The sequence below is a fragment of the Bombina bombina genome, chromosome 3, assembly GCF_027579735.1.
Source record: "Bombina bombina isolate aBomBom1 chromosome 3, aBomBom1.pri, whole genome shotgun sequence".
In the NCBI taxonomy this organism is placed as follows: Eukaryota; Metazoa; Chordata; class Amphibia; order Anura; family Bombinatoridae; genus Bombina; species Bombina bombina.
In genome coordinates this window covers 514,023,134-514,038,829 of record NC_069501.1, presented here as the reverse complement: position 1 = coordinate 514,038,829, position 15,696 = coordinate 514,023,134, and the positions used below count along the sequence as shown (strand labels likewise).

The following is a 15,696-nucleotide window of genomic DNA, read 5'->3' as shown; positions in this document are numbered from 1 at the left end:
CGCGGCCTCAGAGCAGGTGGACAAGTTATGGAGCAGTGTTCTTTAAACCGCTGCTTCATAACTTCTGTTTCCGGCGAGCCTGAAGACTTGTGCAGAAACAGGGGCATCAAGCTCTGTATGGAGCTTGATAAATCGGCCCCAATAACTACTCATAAAACATGTCTTTTAAGAGCAGCTTTGATCATCAAGATGCTGTTTTCCTCTTTAAAGAATTATCATTGGCAGTTAGGGAATAGTTATTTAGTTTCACTGACTGGCAGTGGTCTCACTAACTATAAAATTATAGAAAAAAAATGGCAGATTGACACCACAAAGGGGAAATCTAGTGTATGAAAAAAAGAATGACATATTGGTGAAGGATATCGTTAAATGTTATTTACCAGCCTGATATGTCAGACACACAATAGGTTAGAAGATGTCATGAACACTCAGTAAGTCATCAGATATCTTATTTATCTGGAATCCATGTATTTTTATTGTTTTTCTCCTCAGTTCTAGTCTCAGATTTTCTCTCCGGAGTCGAAAGTTGGGGGATCGAATGGAAAAATATGCATCAGCTATCCAGGTACATGTGTGCTTGTTAACAAAAACACCCACAGCAAAAATATATTGTCACGGGTGGGTCTTTTCTCTGTTCTTAAACTGTAATCTCTCACAAAATGATGGGATCTTTTTAGGTGCCTTTTACATGTCAGGTTCCAGTTGTCCTTCTAAAAAGTTTTTTTTTAAGTTAATTCATCAGGGTAAACTTACTAGATTTACTCTTTAGCACACTTTATATACCTTCCTTGTGCAGGCAATTCATATTTATTCTATTTGCACCAGCTGCAATTGCTAGTTGCACCAGCTGCATTGCTAGCACTGATAAGAAGAGGAAAGTTCAGTGTGCACTGCTGGTGGAGAAGATAGAGAAAGAAAACAAAGATTGTGGCAGTAGGAAGCAAAAAAACCAAAACATTCACCTAATCTCAATAATGAGATTTCCAAAAATGTCTAAAATAAGGCAACCATAATTAAAACCAAAGGAAAAAGAGATAATCAAAGTTAATTCAACTGGGTGCCCAGTGTTGGGCCATGATCTCAAATACCAAATGTACAGGGCCAGACGCTTTACTTCCACTCATCAAAGAATGAGAAAGAAAAAAAGGAATACAATAAAGGTAGAAGAAGCCCCATAGTATGAGGGTAAAACTCACGTAACTGCTGAGTGGGACAAGAGAGGGTTTAGCTGGTGTCTATTGTTATCAGGAAAGCTGAGGAAGTTGTTTTAAGTAGCAACCATGAGTGGTAGAGATATTCCCCAACCTCAAGGAATCGTACATTGATATTAGGGAAGACAGAGAATCCCTAAGCCATGAGAAGCAAGAGAGTGCTAGGCAGAGAAAGCCAAGATGGGAGATGGGTGCTGCATATACGTTGAAGGTCTGTCTATAGGCACGCATTGCTATACACAATGCACAAGCTGCCAGAGAGCTTCGTGAGGGGATCTGTGAAGTAACAGCCTGCAGTGAAGGAGTTCGGCTTTAAAGGAACAGGTCATGGAGAGGTATCTGCATTAACTGTAGTACAGAGGTAACAATATGGGGACCGCTATGTTGCTATTTTCCTTTTTTGATTTCTCATTCTTTGAGTGGAAGTACAGAAGGTGGCCCAGCACATTTGGTATTTGAGATCATGGCCCAACCCTGGGCACTCAGTTGAATGAACTTAGATGAACTATTTTTCCTTTGGCTTTAATTATTGTTGCCTTATTTTATTTTTAGATATTTTTGTAAATCTCATTTTTGAGATTAGGTCAATGGTTAGGAGTCAATAATTATCTTTTGAATTCATTGCTCCAGCATTGTTTTTTATTTATATCTTTAAGATTTTTTAGAACGCAAATTGCAGGATAGGAATATACTGTTTTGTTCTTTTTGCTTGACTTTTATACTTATTATTTTGTACTCCCCTTGCATCAGAAATGGAGATTGATAATTGGTTTTGACACCATTTCTGTTCCCTTTACACATATCATTATTCACTTGGTGTGAAAGGTTAGATTTTGTGTGTGTGTATATATATATATATATATATACATACAAAACATGGAAGGGGACTGCACTCTCAGACTGGACTGGGTACACGTCCTGTGACCCTGCAACGTGCACAGCCCTGGGTGCTCAATAGTACTCACAGTAGCTGCACTGTCCCCAGAGTCCCAGGCACTTAACCCCCGTCAAGTCTGGGTGCAAGGCCCATAGGGAAAATTACAAAACAAATTAATACAACACACAGAGTAGTCTAGCACTCACTTGCAAGCACTCAGCTAAGATTAAAAGCAAAACTGAAAGAGTTAGTTACCGCATCTGGCCAAATGGGACAAGCCCAGGTACCACGTCAAGGTCTCTCCCAAAACCTGGGTCCCAAATACAGCCACACAATGCAAGCTCTCAATCCAACAAACTGGGAACAAAGCAAGGGTTTACACTCAAAGACTTATGTAATCACCCTAGACATATACAAAACACGGAAGGGAACTACACTCTCAGACTGGACTGGTTACACATCCTGTGACTCTGCAACATGCACAGCCCTGGGTGCTTAATAAAATTTACAGTAGTTGCACTGTCCCCAGAGTCCCAGGCAGTTAACCCCAGGAAAGTCTGGGTGCAAGGCCCATAGGGAAAATTACAAAACAAATTAATACAACACACAGAGGAAGTCTAGCACTTACTTGCATGTACTCAGCTAAGATTAAGAGCAAAACTGGAAGAGTTAGTTACCGCATCAGGCCAAATGGGACAAGCCCAGGTACCTTGTCAAGGTCTCTCCCAAAACCTGGGTCCCTAATACAGTCATACAATGCAAGCTCTCAATCAAACAAACTGGGAACAAGTCAAAGGTTCACAGACTTATGTAATCAACCTAAAAGAAAAATTGATATCTAGCCATTTTAACAGAAAGGAAGGACAAAACTGTCTGAGAAAAATAACTTTGAAAGACGGCAACAGAAAGTGCAGAAAATGTTTAGTATGTAGGAATATTCAACAAGGAGCTTATTTTGTGGACAAAAGGGGAAAGATTCATAAGAGAGATATTAAAATTGAAATTGAAAACAGCAGTGTGTTACGTCCTTTTAAAATCTTTCATGAGAGTAATAAAAATCAACTAAAATTTGTGGGTCTGGAGAAATTAGATTTAAAGGGGAGAGGAGGTGACTTTGATAAGCTATTATTGCAAAAGGAATACAGATGGATTTTTAACTTAAAGGTTCATGAAACCCATTTTTTTATTTCATGATATAGAAAGAGCATGCAATTTTAAGCAACTTTCTAATATACTTCTATTATCTAATTTGTTTTATTCTCTTGATATTCTTTGCGGAAAAGCATATCTAGATAGGCTCAGTAGCTGCTGATTGGTTGCTGCACTTAGAAGCCTCATGTGATTGGCTTATCCATGTGCATTGCTTTTTCTTCAACTAAAGATATCTAAAAAAAAAAAAGCAAAATAAATAATAGAAGTACATTGGATTGTTGTTTAAATGTGTATTCTCTTTCTGAATCATGAAATAATTTTTTTAGGTTTAGTGGCACTTAATCCTAGTGGCCTGAATGAAGAAATTAATTATGCATCCTTTCTATAAAAATTTATAAAAAACTAAAAAGTCATTTTGTCTACATATACTAGCTAAATGGAAACAAATATAATAATAGATTAGTCAGTATGTTACAGGTAACTATTTTTACGGGGTCTAAGTTATAAAGTGTTACACAATAATGGATAAAATCCTTCCCTGAACCCGTTCAAATATTTTATTTACAAAATAGCGACACTAATGGAGTATGAAAAATTATTATTATTATTTTTTTTTTTTAACTTTTCAAATGCTTTATTGAAAAATTTCACATAATACAGTAAATGTAAGAAAAAGGACAATTACAATGAAAACTAATTAGTCAAAGATCACGAATGTATATATATATACCAATTATATATGTATATATACCAATGTATACCAATGTATATAATATACCAATTAAGATTTACATATTCCACAATAAACAACAGAGGTGGTGAAAGTACCCAAAATGAGGGACTTTAGAAACATGACACAAAAGAGGGACATAACGTCCCCAGATAAACTTAAAGTAAAGTTAAATTGAAGAATAGGGAGGATGGGGGGGGGGGGGGAGGAGGACGAGAATGGGGGGGTTTTAAAGCAACATCCAGTCAGGAAACAAATGGATAGTATTAGGGAGATTAATCAATCAGTAGTCAGGGGGTTCGGTTTCCAGATTGTGTCAAAATGAAGCTGCCAGTCTGCCCAAATTAATTCAAAAAGGTCAGAAGTGCCTAATTTGTAATAGATGTCTTTCTCCATAGTGTATAGGTAGGCCATTGTGTCGCAGATTTTAGACCAATTTGGGAGGCACTCGCTCTTCCAAGCGCATGCAATGGTGTGCTTAGTAGCCATAAAAAGATATATGTAAAAATAAGAGTGGTGTTTGGGGAGGGGATGTAGGCCTAAGTGTAGAAGAGCTACTGCAGGTGATTTATGAAGAAAGATGCCCAGTTTGGAAAGTACACGAAAGCAAGTGTTCCATAGGGGGCGGAGCTTAGGACAGTCCCACCATATATGCATGACGTTACCCTTCTGGCCACAATTTCTCCAACAGTCAGGTGATACATTTGGGAATATTTTAGAGAGTCTGGAAAGGACGTAGTACCAATGTACTAACAATTTATAATATGTTTCAAACAGGGTAGTGCAATGAATAGTTTTACGGGTAAGTTCAAAGGTGCGTCCCCAAGTCTCCATTGAAATGGTCATCCCCAAAAGGGCCTCCCACTTCAATAGGTGGGCCAGAGGGTCTGGAGATGAGGATGAACCCAGAAGGGTATAGTGAAATGATAAGGGGCCACAAAGTCTATTTCCAAGATTCCACACAGATTCCCAGGCGGTCAGTGGGCGAGCTAAAGTAAGGATTGAAGCCCCAACTTAGTAAGAAGCTTTTGACTCTGTAGTATTCAAATAAGAAATACCAAGGTGGCACACAATCCTCTCCAATCTGAGAAATGGGCTTAAAACCCTCCTTTGGGTTGGAAATCCAAAGGTCTGACAGTGTAGTGATCCCCAATTGGGCCCATTTATTAGAGTGAGTATCCTGCAAACCCATGAAAATTATTATTTTTAATATAATTGATGAGTCTGTTTGAGTATATTGATATAGGCCCCCTTTTTGGAGAATTAAATAGCTCTATAAGTCGTTAATGTATATATAAACATTGTACCTTTATTTACACTGAAGCCTGCCATTGCTGTCAATTTATGAATATCATAGGTAATAGCATTGAATTATTATTGTCTAAACTTGAATAGCAGAGTAAAAATACACAATGTCATTAATATTGAAGATTTATATTTTGATTAAGATGAATTACTTAGTTGCAAAATACCGCTGCAACAATGTATCTAAATAAAGTTATTTCACCTATATACGTCATAGGGAATGACGTGAATAAATAAGCTTGACCAATTACTATGGACTATACAGGCCATATAAAGCCAGACTAAAAGTTTGCTGTACGGGTGAAACGCGTGCAGGAGAATTCTACTGAAGAGGGGGTTGCAGCTGCATCTACTGGCAATTGGTTTTTGGAATGATTTTGAGGTGGTAGCTATTCGGCCCCTGTGTTTGTTTAATTTGGAGGAATTTAACTCTATGGGTGAGTGTGTATACCTGTTGAAGCTGTGTAGCTGTATAAACCAAAGCTAAGTGTTGATAGCACCGGAACTGTATTATCATTATGAGGATCTTCACGGACCATCTAAGGATGGGTCAGGTATGATGTTAATATCTGATACGGGGATCCGTAGATTGCTCTTCTAGTACACTGGGACACACCACTCTTGAGAGAGATATACAGGGTCCCTCATTTATACTATTGTGGATATTATAATTATGGCATGCCCGGCTCTCTGAATACCTACAGTTTATTCCCCTGGTTGGGGATTATGTGCACATTTCCTAACAAGCAAAGACTGTTTGTGAGCCCACAGGGCTACATCTCAGGACAGTTTGTTGTTAACTAACCTCCCGGGAAGGGTCTTCCATATAATTATATTTCTGTATTGACTTGTCCAAATATCCTCTGCTTACTGTTGCGTTTTTTTGCTTTAATAAATGTTACTTTAATTGCATGACATTGCGTTAATTATATTTTGTTAGCTCTTCCTGGGTGGCCATTGTTCTTTAACTGGGAATTATTTAGCATTTTTATTCATAATCAGTGCTGGCTAAGATAGTTTCTAGGTTCTAATATTTTGGAACTGTATTCTCCTTTGTTGAATATATATATATATATATATATATATATATATATATATATATATATATACCTGTGTGTGTGTGTGTGTATATATATATATATATATGTGTGTGTGTGTGTGTGTGTTTATATATATATATATATATATATATATATATATATGTGTGTATGTATATATATATATATATATATATATATATATATATATATATATAAAGGAATCGAGGGGTCAACAGCGCATAGAAGTTCTATACTAAAACAAAAAACACATGAATATACAAAAAATAAATCACAATCAATAATAATAAATGATGTTTATAAGAGAACATAGAGTCCAATTAGATAGATGAATAAAATGATTATCCCCTTACCAGAAAATACCTCAATCTGATGAGGTAAGTTGCCGCAATTGGTAGGGGGTAGTAGAAATCCACTATATATAGATGAGAGTCAGTGGCGGGTTCTCTGCCTCCTGGAGTAGGTATTTCTCTGTGTTTTCTTCCTCTCACAAAAGTTTAAGCCCATAAAATAGAGAGAAGTTTTATCACATTCCTCGTCCGCACAGCAGCCGCTATCTTTCGCCTTTTTTATGCGTTTCGTCTTTCCAGTAAACAAGAGATAAATTGCTCCTTGTTTACTGGAAAGACGAAACGCATAAAAAAGGTACAGCTCCACATTATCGGTTGCCATGGTAACCGGGACGCAACTCGGCGATCCGCTGTGCAAAAAATAAAAAATAATCAGTACAAACATTAAAAGCAATGGTCTAGACGGTAATTCTTGGCTTGAACCAATAATGGAAAGCTGGATTGCAAAGATGCATGGCGGATAATATAAATATACCAGTCTACATGCAAACCAATGAGAACAAGGGGCACAGTCTAATACAGCCAATCATAGCATGTATGAATATAAACATGTCTGATATCATTGTTAAACAATCTGCTATCGCCTCCTAAGGTACAATATCATTGTTGCAAAAAACAGATAAATATACAAACTGGTACCTAATCTTATCCGTCTATATCGCAAAGTCCTGAACAATGGGTAACAGATCCATACATCCAAGGCATATATGGTACATTTTTGTGGTACAATCAAACAGCATACGAGGCAACATAAAAAAGCATATAAGGCAACATAAAGATATATCTAACAGAGTATTATTCTAACAGGAGAGGGATGCTATCATAAACATTAGAGGACAGAACCTATATGAGCAGGTATGCAAAGCACAGATCATGGTTTCTCATCAAGAGAATCGAGGACTCTCATAAAAAACAGTGCCAGTCAAGGTGGACATTTAGTCCTTGTGGTGCCATGGTGCCCAATACGTATATCCATCTTGCCTCGCGCTGAAGTAACATCTTGGCACGATCACCCCCCCTGGATGGTGGCGGTATGTGGTCAATGATTATATGTTATATGACCTTATGTTTTGCTTGAGAAATGCCTGGCCACAAGCTGATCGGAAGTCCCCTTTTCCAAGGTGGTTCTAATGGCGGACTGATGGTTCGCCATTCTGGTCCGTAGATCATCCACAGTCTTCCCAACATAAAACAGACCCCATATACAATGCAGAAGATAAACTATATATTGGGTAGTGCATGTCACTCTGTGTTTAAAGGGACACTGAACCCAAATATTTTCTTTCGTGATTCAGAAAGAGCATGCAATTATAAGCAACTTTCTAATTTACTCCTATTATCAAATTTTCTTCGTTATCTTGGTATCTTTATTTGAAAAGCAAGAATGTAAGTTTAGATGCCGGGCCATTTTTGGTGAACAACCTGGGTTGTTTTTGTTGATTGGTGGATACATTCACCCACCAATAAACAAGTGCTGTCCAGGAACTGAACCAAAAATTGTCTGGCTCCTTCGCTTAGATGCCTTCTTTTTCAAATAAAAATAGCAAGAGAACGAAGAAAAATTGATAATAGGAGTTAATCAGACAGTTGCTTAAAATTGCATGCTCTATCCGAATCACGAAAGAAAAAAATTTGGGTTCAGTGTCCCTTTAATGTTGAACCTTCTGTTGGAGTAGGGATGTCTAAAGGTATTCTTAGTCGAAAGGCCTCCATAGGTTGTGCAGCTTAAGCAGCAGAAACACCCTGGTTTAGCTTTTAGTCAAGTATCCTTGGTGTAGCATTTTCTGGGATCTGTTTGTATTAATTGGTCCCTTTAGAGACCTAGCTCTCCGATATCCAATTCTTGGAGGAGATGTTCCATGCAATGGAAGGTCTTTGTCAGTAGCTATCAGAGACCAATTATGTTTCAAGCTGTCTACTATGATATGTTTGTCAATATCAAAAGTAGTGGTGAAGGTCAATCTATTGTCATGTCTTTCCTCATTCTTTGATAGTAATAGGCTCTATTGGCTAGTTTTAAGTATATCGTGCTATATTTCTTTCAAGTGCCTATTGTTGTATCCCCTTGACAGGAATTTCTATTCCATCACATCAAGTTGTTGTTCCATAAGAAATTGGTCAGTGTTGTTTCTAACAGTGCATTTGAATTGCGAAATTGGTAACGCTCTTTTTAGTGCTGGAGGATGACAACTTTGTGCGTGGAGGAGGGAATTTTTGTCCGTCTCCTTGGTGAACAGGATCTTCTGTAGGCATCCATTCTTCTTAAAGATTCTCAGATCGAGGAAATCAACAGTATCCCTACTGTGTGTCATCTTAAATTTCAGTGAAGGGTGTGCTTCATTAAGAATCTCAAACCAGAGTTTTAGATCTTCCTTGGTTCCTTGCCAGAGCAGGAACAGGTCATCAATATACCTTTTAAATAGTATTGTTCATTCATCTGCAAATAGAGGAGTGCCCACCGTCTCGAATTCGGCCATGAAGAGGTTGGCATAGTCTTTCCGGGGCGCTTGAATGCTCTTGTGAATTTTTGGCAATATATATATGACCGGTATTCTTGGAAATTCCACAGTCATATATGTTTTAGTATCTTTATCAAGGCAATCCATGTCATACATATGTTGCAACATGGTGTCTAATTTCTTTTTAAAGAGCAAGGTGGGATCACCACTGAGTCTTCTGTATGTGTCCTGGTCATTTAACTGTGTCAGTCATTTAACTGTGTCAGGGTTTATGACAGGATCTCAGATTCACTGTGTTGTAATCCAACCCCCTTTCCCTTCAAATGCACCTTGCTCACAGAACCAGGTGCTTAGTATTATCATTAGTTGTTCACAGCTAGTTGTTTCACTGAGCTCTCCTCTCAGCAACTTCGTTTGCCTCTGCACAGCCTGCTTTTCGCAGTTTCTTTTCACGCAAGGTAACCTCCCGCAACTAACCACTGGAAACTTTATCTCCAAGCTTGCTAGTGCTTAATTGTAAAGGTTTAGCTACATTCCATCACAGCCTAAATGGATATTGTTTGGAACAGCGTGTAATCTATACGGCCACGCAAGCAGTATTCACTGGGAAACCAAGTTTACCTCCGTGTCTAATATCTCCTTGCTGCATCTGGGTATTTGGCAACTGTCACCTCCTTACTTCCCTGAAGCACGGACTTACCGTAGGAAGATTTGCCATCCAATCACTCCGGTCACGGACCTTTGCTCCTCCCCTTGCATGACATCACAAAGTACGTCACAAAGGACTCCGCTGCCTAGATTTACAAAAGTGAGTACTGATTTAGAGCAGCTGTTGTATTATCACTGTCTCTCCCTACTAACTAAAAGTTGGTAATCTGAACTGCACAGGCATTGAAGTCCCACTAAGGTATTTCGTTCAGACAGCTCTTGTGATTCGCAGACTGTCATTTTGTAAGCTATACACACCAATTCACCCAAAACTGCATAACTTTCTGCTTCATAGGAAGTTATAACAAGGGTGATACAAACAATTATATATAATAACTGACTTAGCTTCTGCAGTTGTGATTCATTCCAAAGAAACTTTTAACAACCTGACAAACTGTCACATTTCTGTGTGGTACTCTGTGTAATCCTGGACAGCTATTGCTCCGCCTTTATCTGCCTCCATTAGTATAATCGAAGTGTCCTCCTGGAGGTTTTTTAAGGCAGTCCATTCTCTTTGTGTCAGGTTGTGTCTAAATAGACCTCTTCGTTCATGAAGTTTGGTTGAGTCTAGTAAGACCATCCGTGAGAATGTTTAGAAGGTGGGGTTATAGCTGATGGGGTCAAATGTGCTTTTTTTCTTTAGTGTCCGTTCAGGTTTTTCTTCATAATTTTAAAAGTATTCTTTTAATCTTAGTGTCCTGGTGAATTTCTAGACATCAATGAAGAGATCAAATTCATTACATTTGGTTGTAGGTATGAAGGATAGTCCTTTATTGAGGACACTTATTTCATCTGTAGAAAGCACACGTTGACTGAGGTTCACCACTAGGTTCTCATCGAGTGGCCCCCTTCGGGGGTCTAGGGGGGTCTATTTGAACCCCCCTCCTGGTATGGTTCCTCTTCAGTCCCCGTTTTTTTACCTAGTTGTCATGCCCCTTGTGTTTTCCACTTGAAATGTTGAGGTTGACATATTGGGGGCATCTGAATCAGAGCTATTCCCCGAACTTTCCACCATCCCCATGGCTCTGCATCTATTATATCGCTGTCTCCATGGTCTGTTGTTACGGTATTGGATCCTTTCCATGGGAATCAGTTGCCAACGATATATACTCTTGCTCTTATAGTCGTTTGTCACATCGTCCAGTTTGCGATTCTTAAAAGCGATTAGTTCACCCTCATACTTGTCTAAATCCTCTTTTAGCTTGCCAATCCAATTCTGTTCTTTGTCCAATTCCAAATTTTTTAGGTTTATTTCTTTATATTTATTAATTTTCACACTGTTTAGCTCTAGCAGTCTGGAAACTTTTTATGAGAGTCCTTGATTCTCTTGATGAGAGACCATGATCTGTGCTTTGCATACCTGCTCATATAGGTTGTGTCCTATATTATCTAATGTTTAGGATAGCATCCCTCTCCTGTTAAAATAATACTCTGTTAGATGATATAGATATATAGATATATATATCTATATATCATCTAACAGAGTATTTTTTTAACAGTCATATATATATCTTTATGTTGCCTTATATGCTTTTTTATGTTGCCTCGTATGCTGTTTGATTGTACCATGAAAATGTACCATATGTACCATAATTTGATAATAGGAGTAAATTAGAAAGTTGCTTAAAATTGCATGCTCTATCTGAATCACGAAAGAAAACATTTGAGTTCAGTGTCCCTTTAAACACAGAGTGACATGTACTACCCAATATATAGTTTATCTTCTGCATTGTAAATGTGGTCTGTTTTATGTTGGGAAGACTGTGGATGATCTACGGACCAGAATGGCGAACCATCAGTCCGCCATTCGAACCCCCTTGGAAAAGGGGACTTCCAATCAGCTTGTGGCCAGGCATTTTGCTCAAGCAAAACATAAGGTCTCTGATTTAAAAATATAATCATTGACCACATACCGCCACCATCCAGGGGAGGTGATTGTGCCAAGAAGTTACTTCAGCATGAGGCAAGATGGATATACGAATTGGGCACCATGGCACCACAAGGACTAAATGTCCACCTTGACTGGCACTGTTTTTTATGAGAGTCCTTGATTCTCTTTACATTATCTAATGTTTAGGATAGCATCCCTCTCCTGTTAAAATAATACTCTGATGATATATATATATATATCTTTATGTTGCCTTATATGCTTTTTTATATTGCCTCGTATGCTGTTTGATCGTACCACGAAAATGTACCATATATGCCTTGGATGTATGTACGGATCTGTTACCCATTGTTCAGGACTTTGCGATATAGACGGATAAGATTAGGTACCGGTTTGTATCTCTATCTGTCTTTTCCAACAATGATATTGTACCTTAGGAGGCGATAGCAGATTGTTTAACAATGATATCAGACATGTTTATATTCATACACGCTATGATTGGCTGTATTAGACTGTGCCCCTTGTTCTCATTGGTTTGCATGTAGACTGGTATATTTATATCATCCGCCTTGCATCCCTGCGATCCTGCTTTCCATGATAGACCATTGCTTTTAATGTATGTACTGATTATTTTTTATTTTTTGCACAGCGGATCGCCGAGTTGCTACCCGGTTACCATGGCAACCGATAACGTGGAGCTGTACCACGTGGTTGCCAGGATTTCCATTACGGCGCTGGTGGTGCCGCGGGTGGGGGATATTGGTCTATTTAAGATAGGTAAGTTATGTTTGTTATGTATATGTGGGTTTGAGGACAGGGGAAACCCTGAAACGTCACCCTATTAAAGAGTTTTCCTTCACTTAAAGACCTTTCATTTTGGATTGTATATATATATACGTATATATATATATATATATATATATATATAGTAGTACAGAAGTCAGCACTCATTGGTCTTTCATAGTAAAACTTAACATTTAATAACCATATTTAAAACAGCATAACGTATCGAAGCCTGACGGTTTCTTTGTCAAATGCAAATACAAGAGCTTCCTTTTACACCCCTTTATATACATAACTTCATCAAAATTACATACTGTGCACCTGTGCAGCATAAATGCTAAACAATCCATGTGCGTGTGGATCGGTGATGGGTGTCACATGAGTGACGACATCATGTGTTGCCAGTCGGCTCTGTACCATGTGACTTTAATGATCAGCTGATTTTGACAGCTGTCAGACTCATATCTTACCCTCTGCCTTGCCGTGTATAGCAGAGCCATAAACAGTAACTGAAGACAACAATTGCAGGCAAGTTTATGGAACACAGCCACCCATCATTGAGACACCAACTTACTAAAATTAAAAATATATATACATATAATCTACACATTAAAAGAAAATAATAAAACGACTATAACCAAGGTATACACTTGATTTAATTTTATGTCTCCAATGTCTAATGGAGTATGGCAGGTAGAGAATCCGACTGAGGTATCTGCAGATTTTTAATGATCTGTGTGTGTTTAACCAAATGTGCATGCATCCATACATGAAATACATGATTCAATAACTCAAATCTGGACAGAAAACTTAGTTGTTTAACACAGTCCATGATCACAGAGACTCAAGATTTGCTGAAGAAAGGGCTAAAGTCCAGTATTGTGTTCATGCCTCTGGGTGTCACTGTGTGCAATAGGTATATCCATTTGGATTCCATAAGTAATAGCTTCTGTGCCCTATTACCTCCCCTCCGTAGAGGGGGTATGTGATTAACATTGTTTTCAGGCTCGCCAGGCTATGTTTATGTTGAACAAAATGAGATGCCACAGGATGGTCTGAGTCACCATCTTTTATGGCTTCCCTGATTGCAAATCTATGATTTGCCATATGTTCCCAGAACATAGTTGTCATTTTTCCAACGTATACCAGGGAGCAAGGAAAAATGAGCAGATATATAACATGATCGCTAGTACATGTTAATCTGTGATTAATCTTATAGCGCTTGTTAAGATGTGGATGTTGGAACGTTAGCCCAGTCAACATACTATTGCAGGTCATGCAATCTCCGCACTTCACGCATCCCAGCTTTGTGGGTTTCAGACAGTTTTTATTTTCATAGCATTTTATGGGTCCGTCTCGATCAATACATCCCTTAGATTGGGTGCTCGGCGGTATGCCATTCTCGGAGGTTGCGATTGTTGGAATGGGAGACTTCTTTCCCTTTTCAGTATTTCCCAACAATTCCTCATAGCAATATTCATCGATCTATGAGACATGTCGAAAGTTGTCATAAAATTCAGCCTCTCGTCCTTTGTTTTTGGTTCTGGGTTCCCCGCCAGCAGTTCATCTTGAGTGTTTTCCAGGATTTTCCTTCTGATTTCATATACCAGTTTTGGTTCATAACCACGCTGGATCAATTTTATTTCCATCTCATCCATTTGAGTAAGCATAATGGATACCTCAGTATTGTTCCTTACCACCTGAGTGAGTTGAGAAGCTATTACACCATTCTTCTGGTGTGAGGGATGGCAACTATGGGATTCTGTCTGATAATTTTTAGAAAAGCGATGTACCAAATTTACAATCAGTGTCAGAATTAATCTTAAATATATTGAGATCTAGAAAATTTCTTTCTTTCTCTGAGAATTCCATTTTAAATATGATGGGGATTTTAAACTGATTTAATACATTTACCCAAGAACACATCATCGATGTAGCGGGTGTAATATGCTATTTTAGCATGTGCATGAGGTTGCATAAGGAAAGTTTGTACCATGCCATATACAGATTGGCATATGCAGGGGCCATGTTGGAGCCCATAGCGGTTTCAGGGGTCTGCAAGTAGAAGTCTGATTCAAACCTAAAGTTGTTGTTACTTAAACAAAAATTCATAAGTTCCAAAATGAATTCAATTGGTGGTCCGTCTTACGAGTCCAAATTTGTTAACATAATTCTAGTAGCTTGAATACCACCAACATGTGGGATACAGGTATATAAACTGTATCCCACATGTTAGTGGTATTCAAGCTACTAGAATTATGTTAACAAATATGACAAGTATGTCACCCTGTTGTAGCCAATCTGATGCTGTTAACACCTTAATCAAAGTTGTAGAATCTTTTAAATATGCAAATGTGTTTTTAACTGTTGGTTGAAGATAGTAGTTCCTTTGAAAAAGCCTGATACGGGCGAAACCGGTCAGGGGGTTGTAGAGCTTAGGGGAGCTCTATAGAATTTTTAAAACTTTACCTCAGAAATGGTAGCCGGTATAGGAGATTATAGAATCTAAACAGCCTTAGTGATATTAAGAATTACTTTAATATTATCTCACAAAGCTTTCTACATTACTATTTACTTAGTTATCACTACATTACTACAAACGAAATGCTATATACCTTTAGTAACTAATAGTGCTGTATAACAGCTATTTTAAAGCTGTATATTTATAACTAATTTTGTGAGGAGGAAATATCTGAGCCTTAGGTTCGTTGACTATTAGTGACTCATTATCAGATAAAACGCTAGCGTGCTGTCAACTTGTTGGTAGCCATTAGAAATAAATCCTTTGACCATAACTATTATATATAAACAGAACAGATAACAATTGTGAATAATACATGAAGACTAAACAAATTGGTATAATAAGCTAAAATATTTTACTGACTGCAAACTCAAACCGGATACACTCCGGCAACAGTCATTTGAACTGACTATCTGCACAGTATTAATACATATATATTGGCATGTTCAAAACAGTATATCTAGTTGCATATGAGCTATCTATCCTGTCACATGCTGCACCTTGTATGTGAATTTAATAACTTACATATGCATTCTTATTAGATTTGAACAATTCAGTTCATCTATTTATGCAAATATATTTAAAGTGACATACATAGCCAATATAATACTTGAATGAATCAGTTCATCCACTGATGTTTATACATTTAAAGTG

At 37.9% G+C, this 15,696-nt stretch overlaps 1 protein-coding gene across 2 annotated transcripts in view; it reads left to right on the top strand.

Moving 5' to 3' along the window:
• The window catches only part of LAD1 (ladinin 1), a 117,350-nt gene that overhangs the window by 91,439 nt on the left and 10,215 nt on the right, over window positions 1-15,696 (top strand). For both annotated transcript variants that reach the window (XM_053706920.1, XM_053706919.1), the window contains exon 8: window positions 493-565. In XM_053706920.1, the coding sequence (XP_053562895.1) occupies window positions 493-565 (73 nt within the window). The remainder of the gene's footprint in view (window positions 1-492; window positions 566-15,696) is intronic.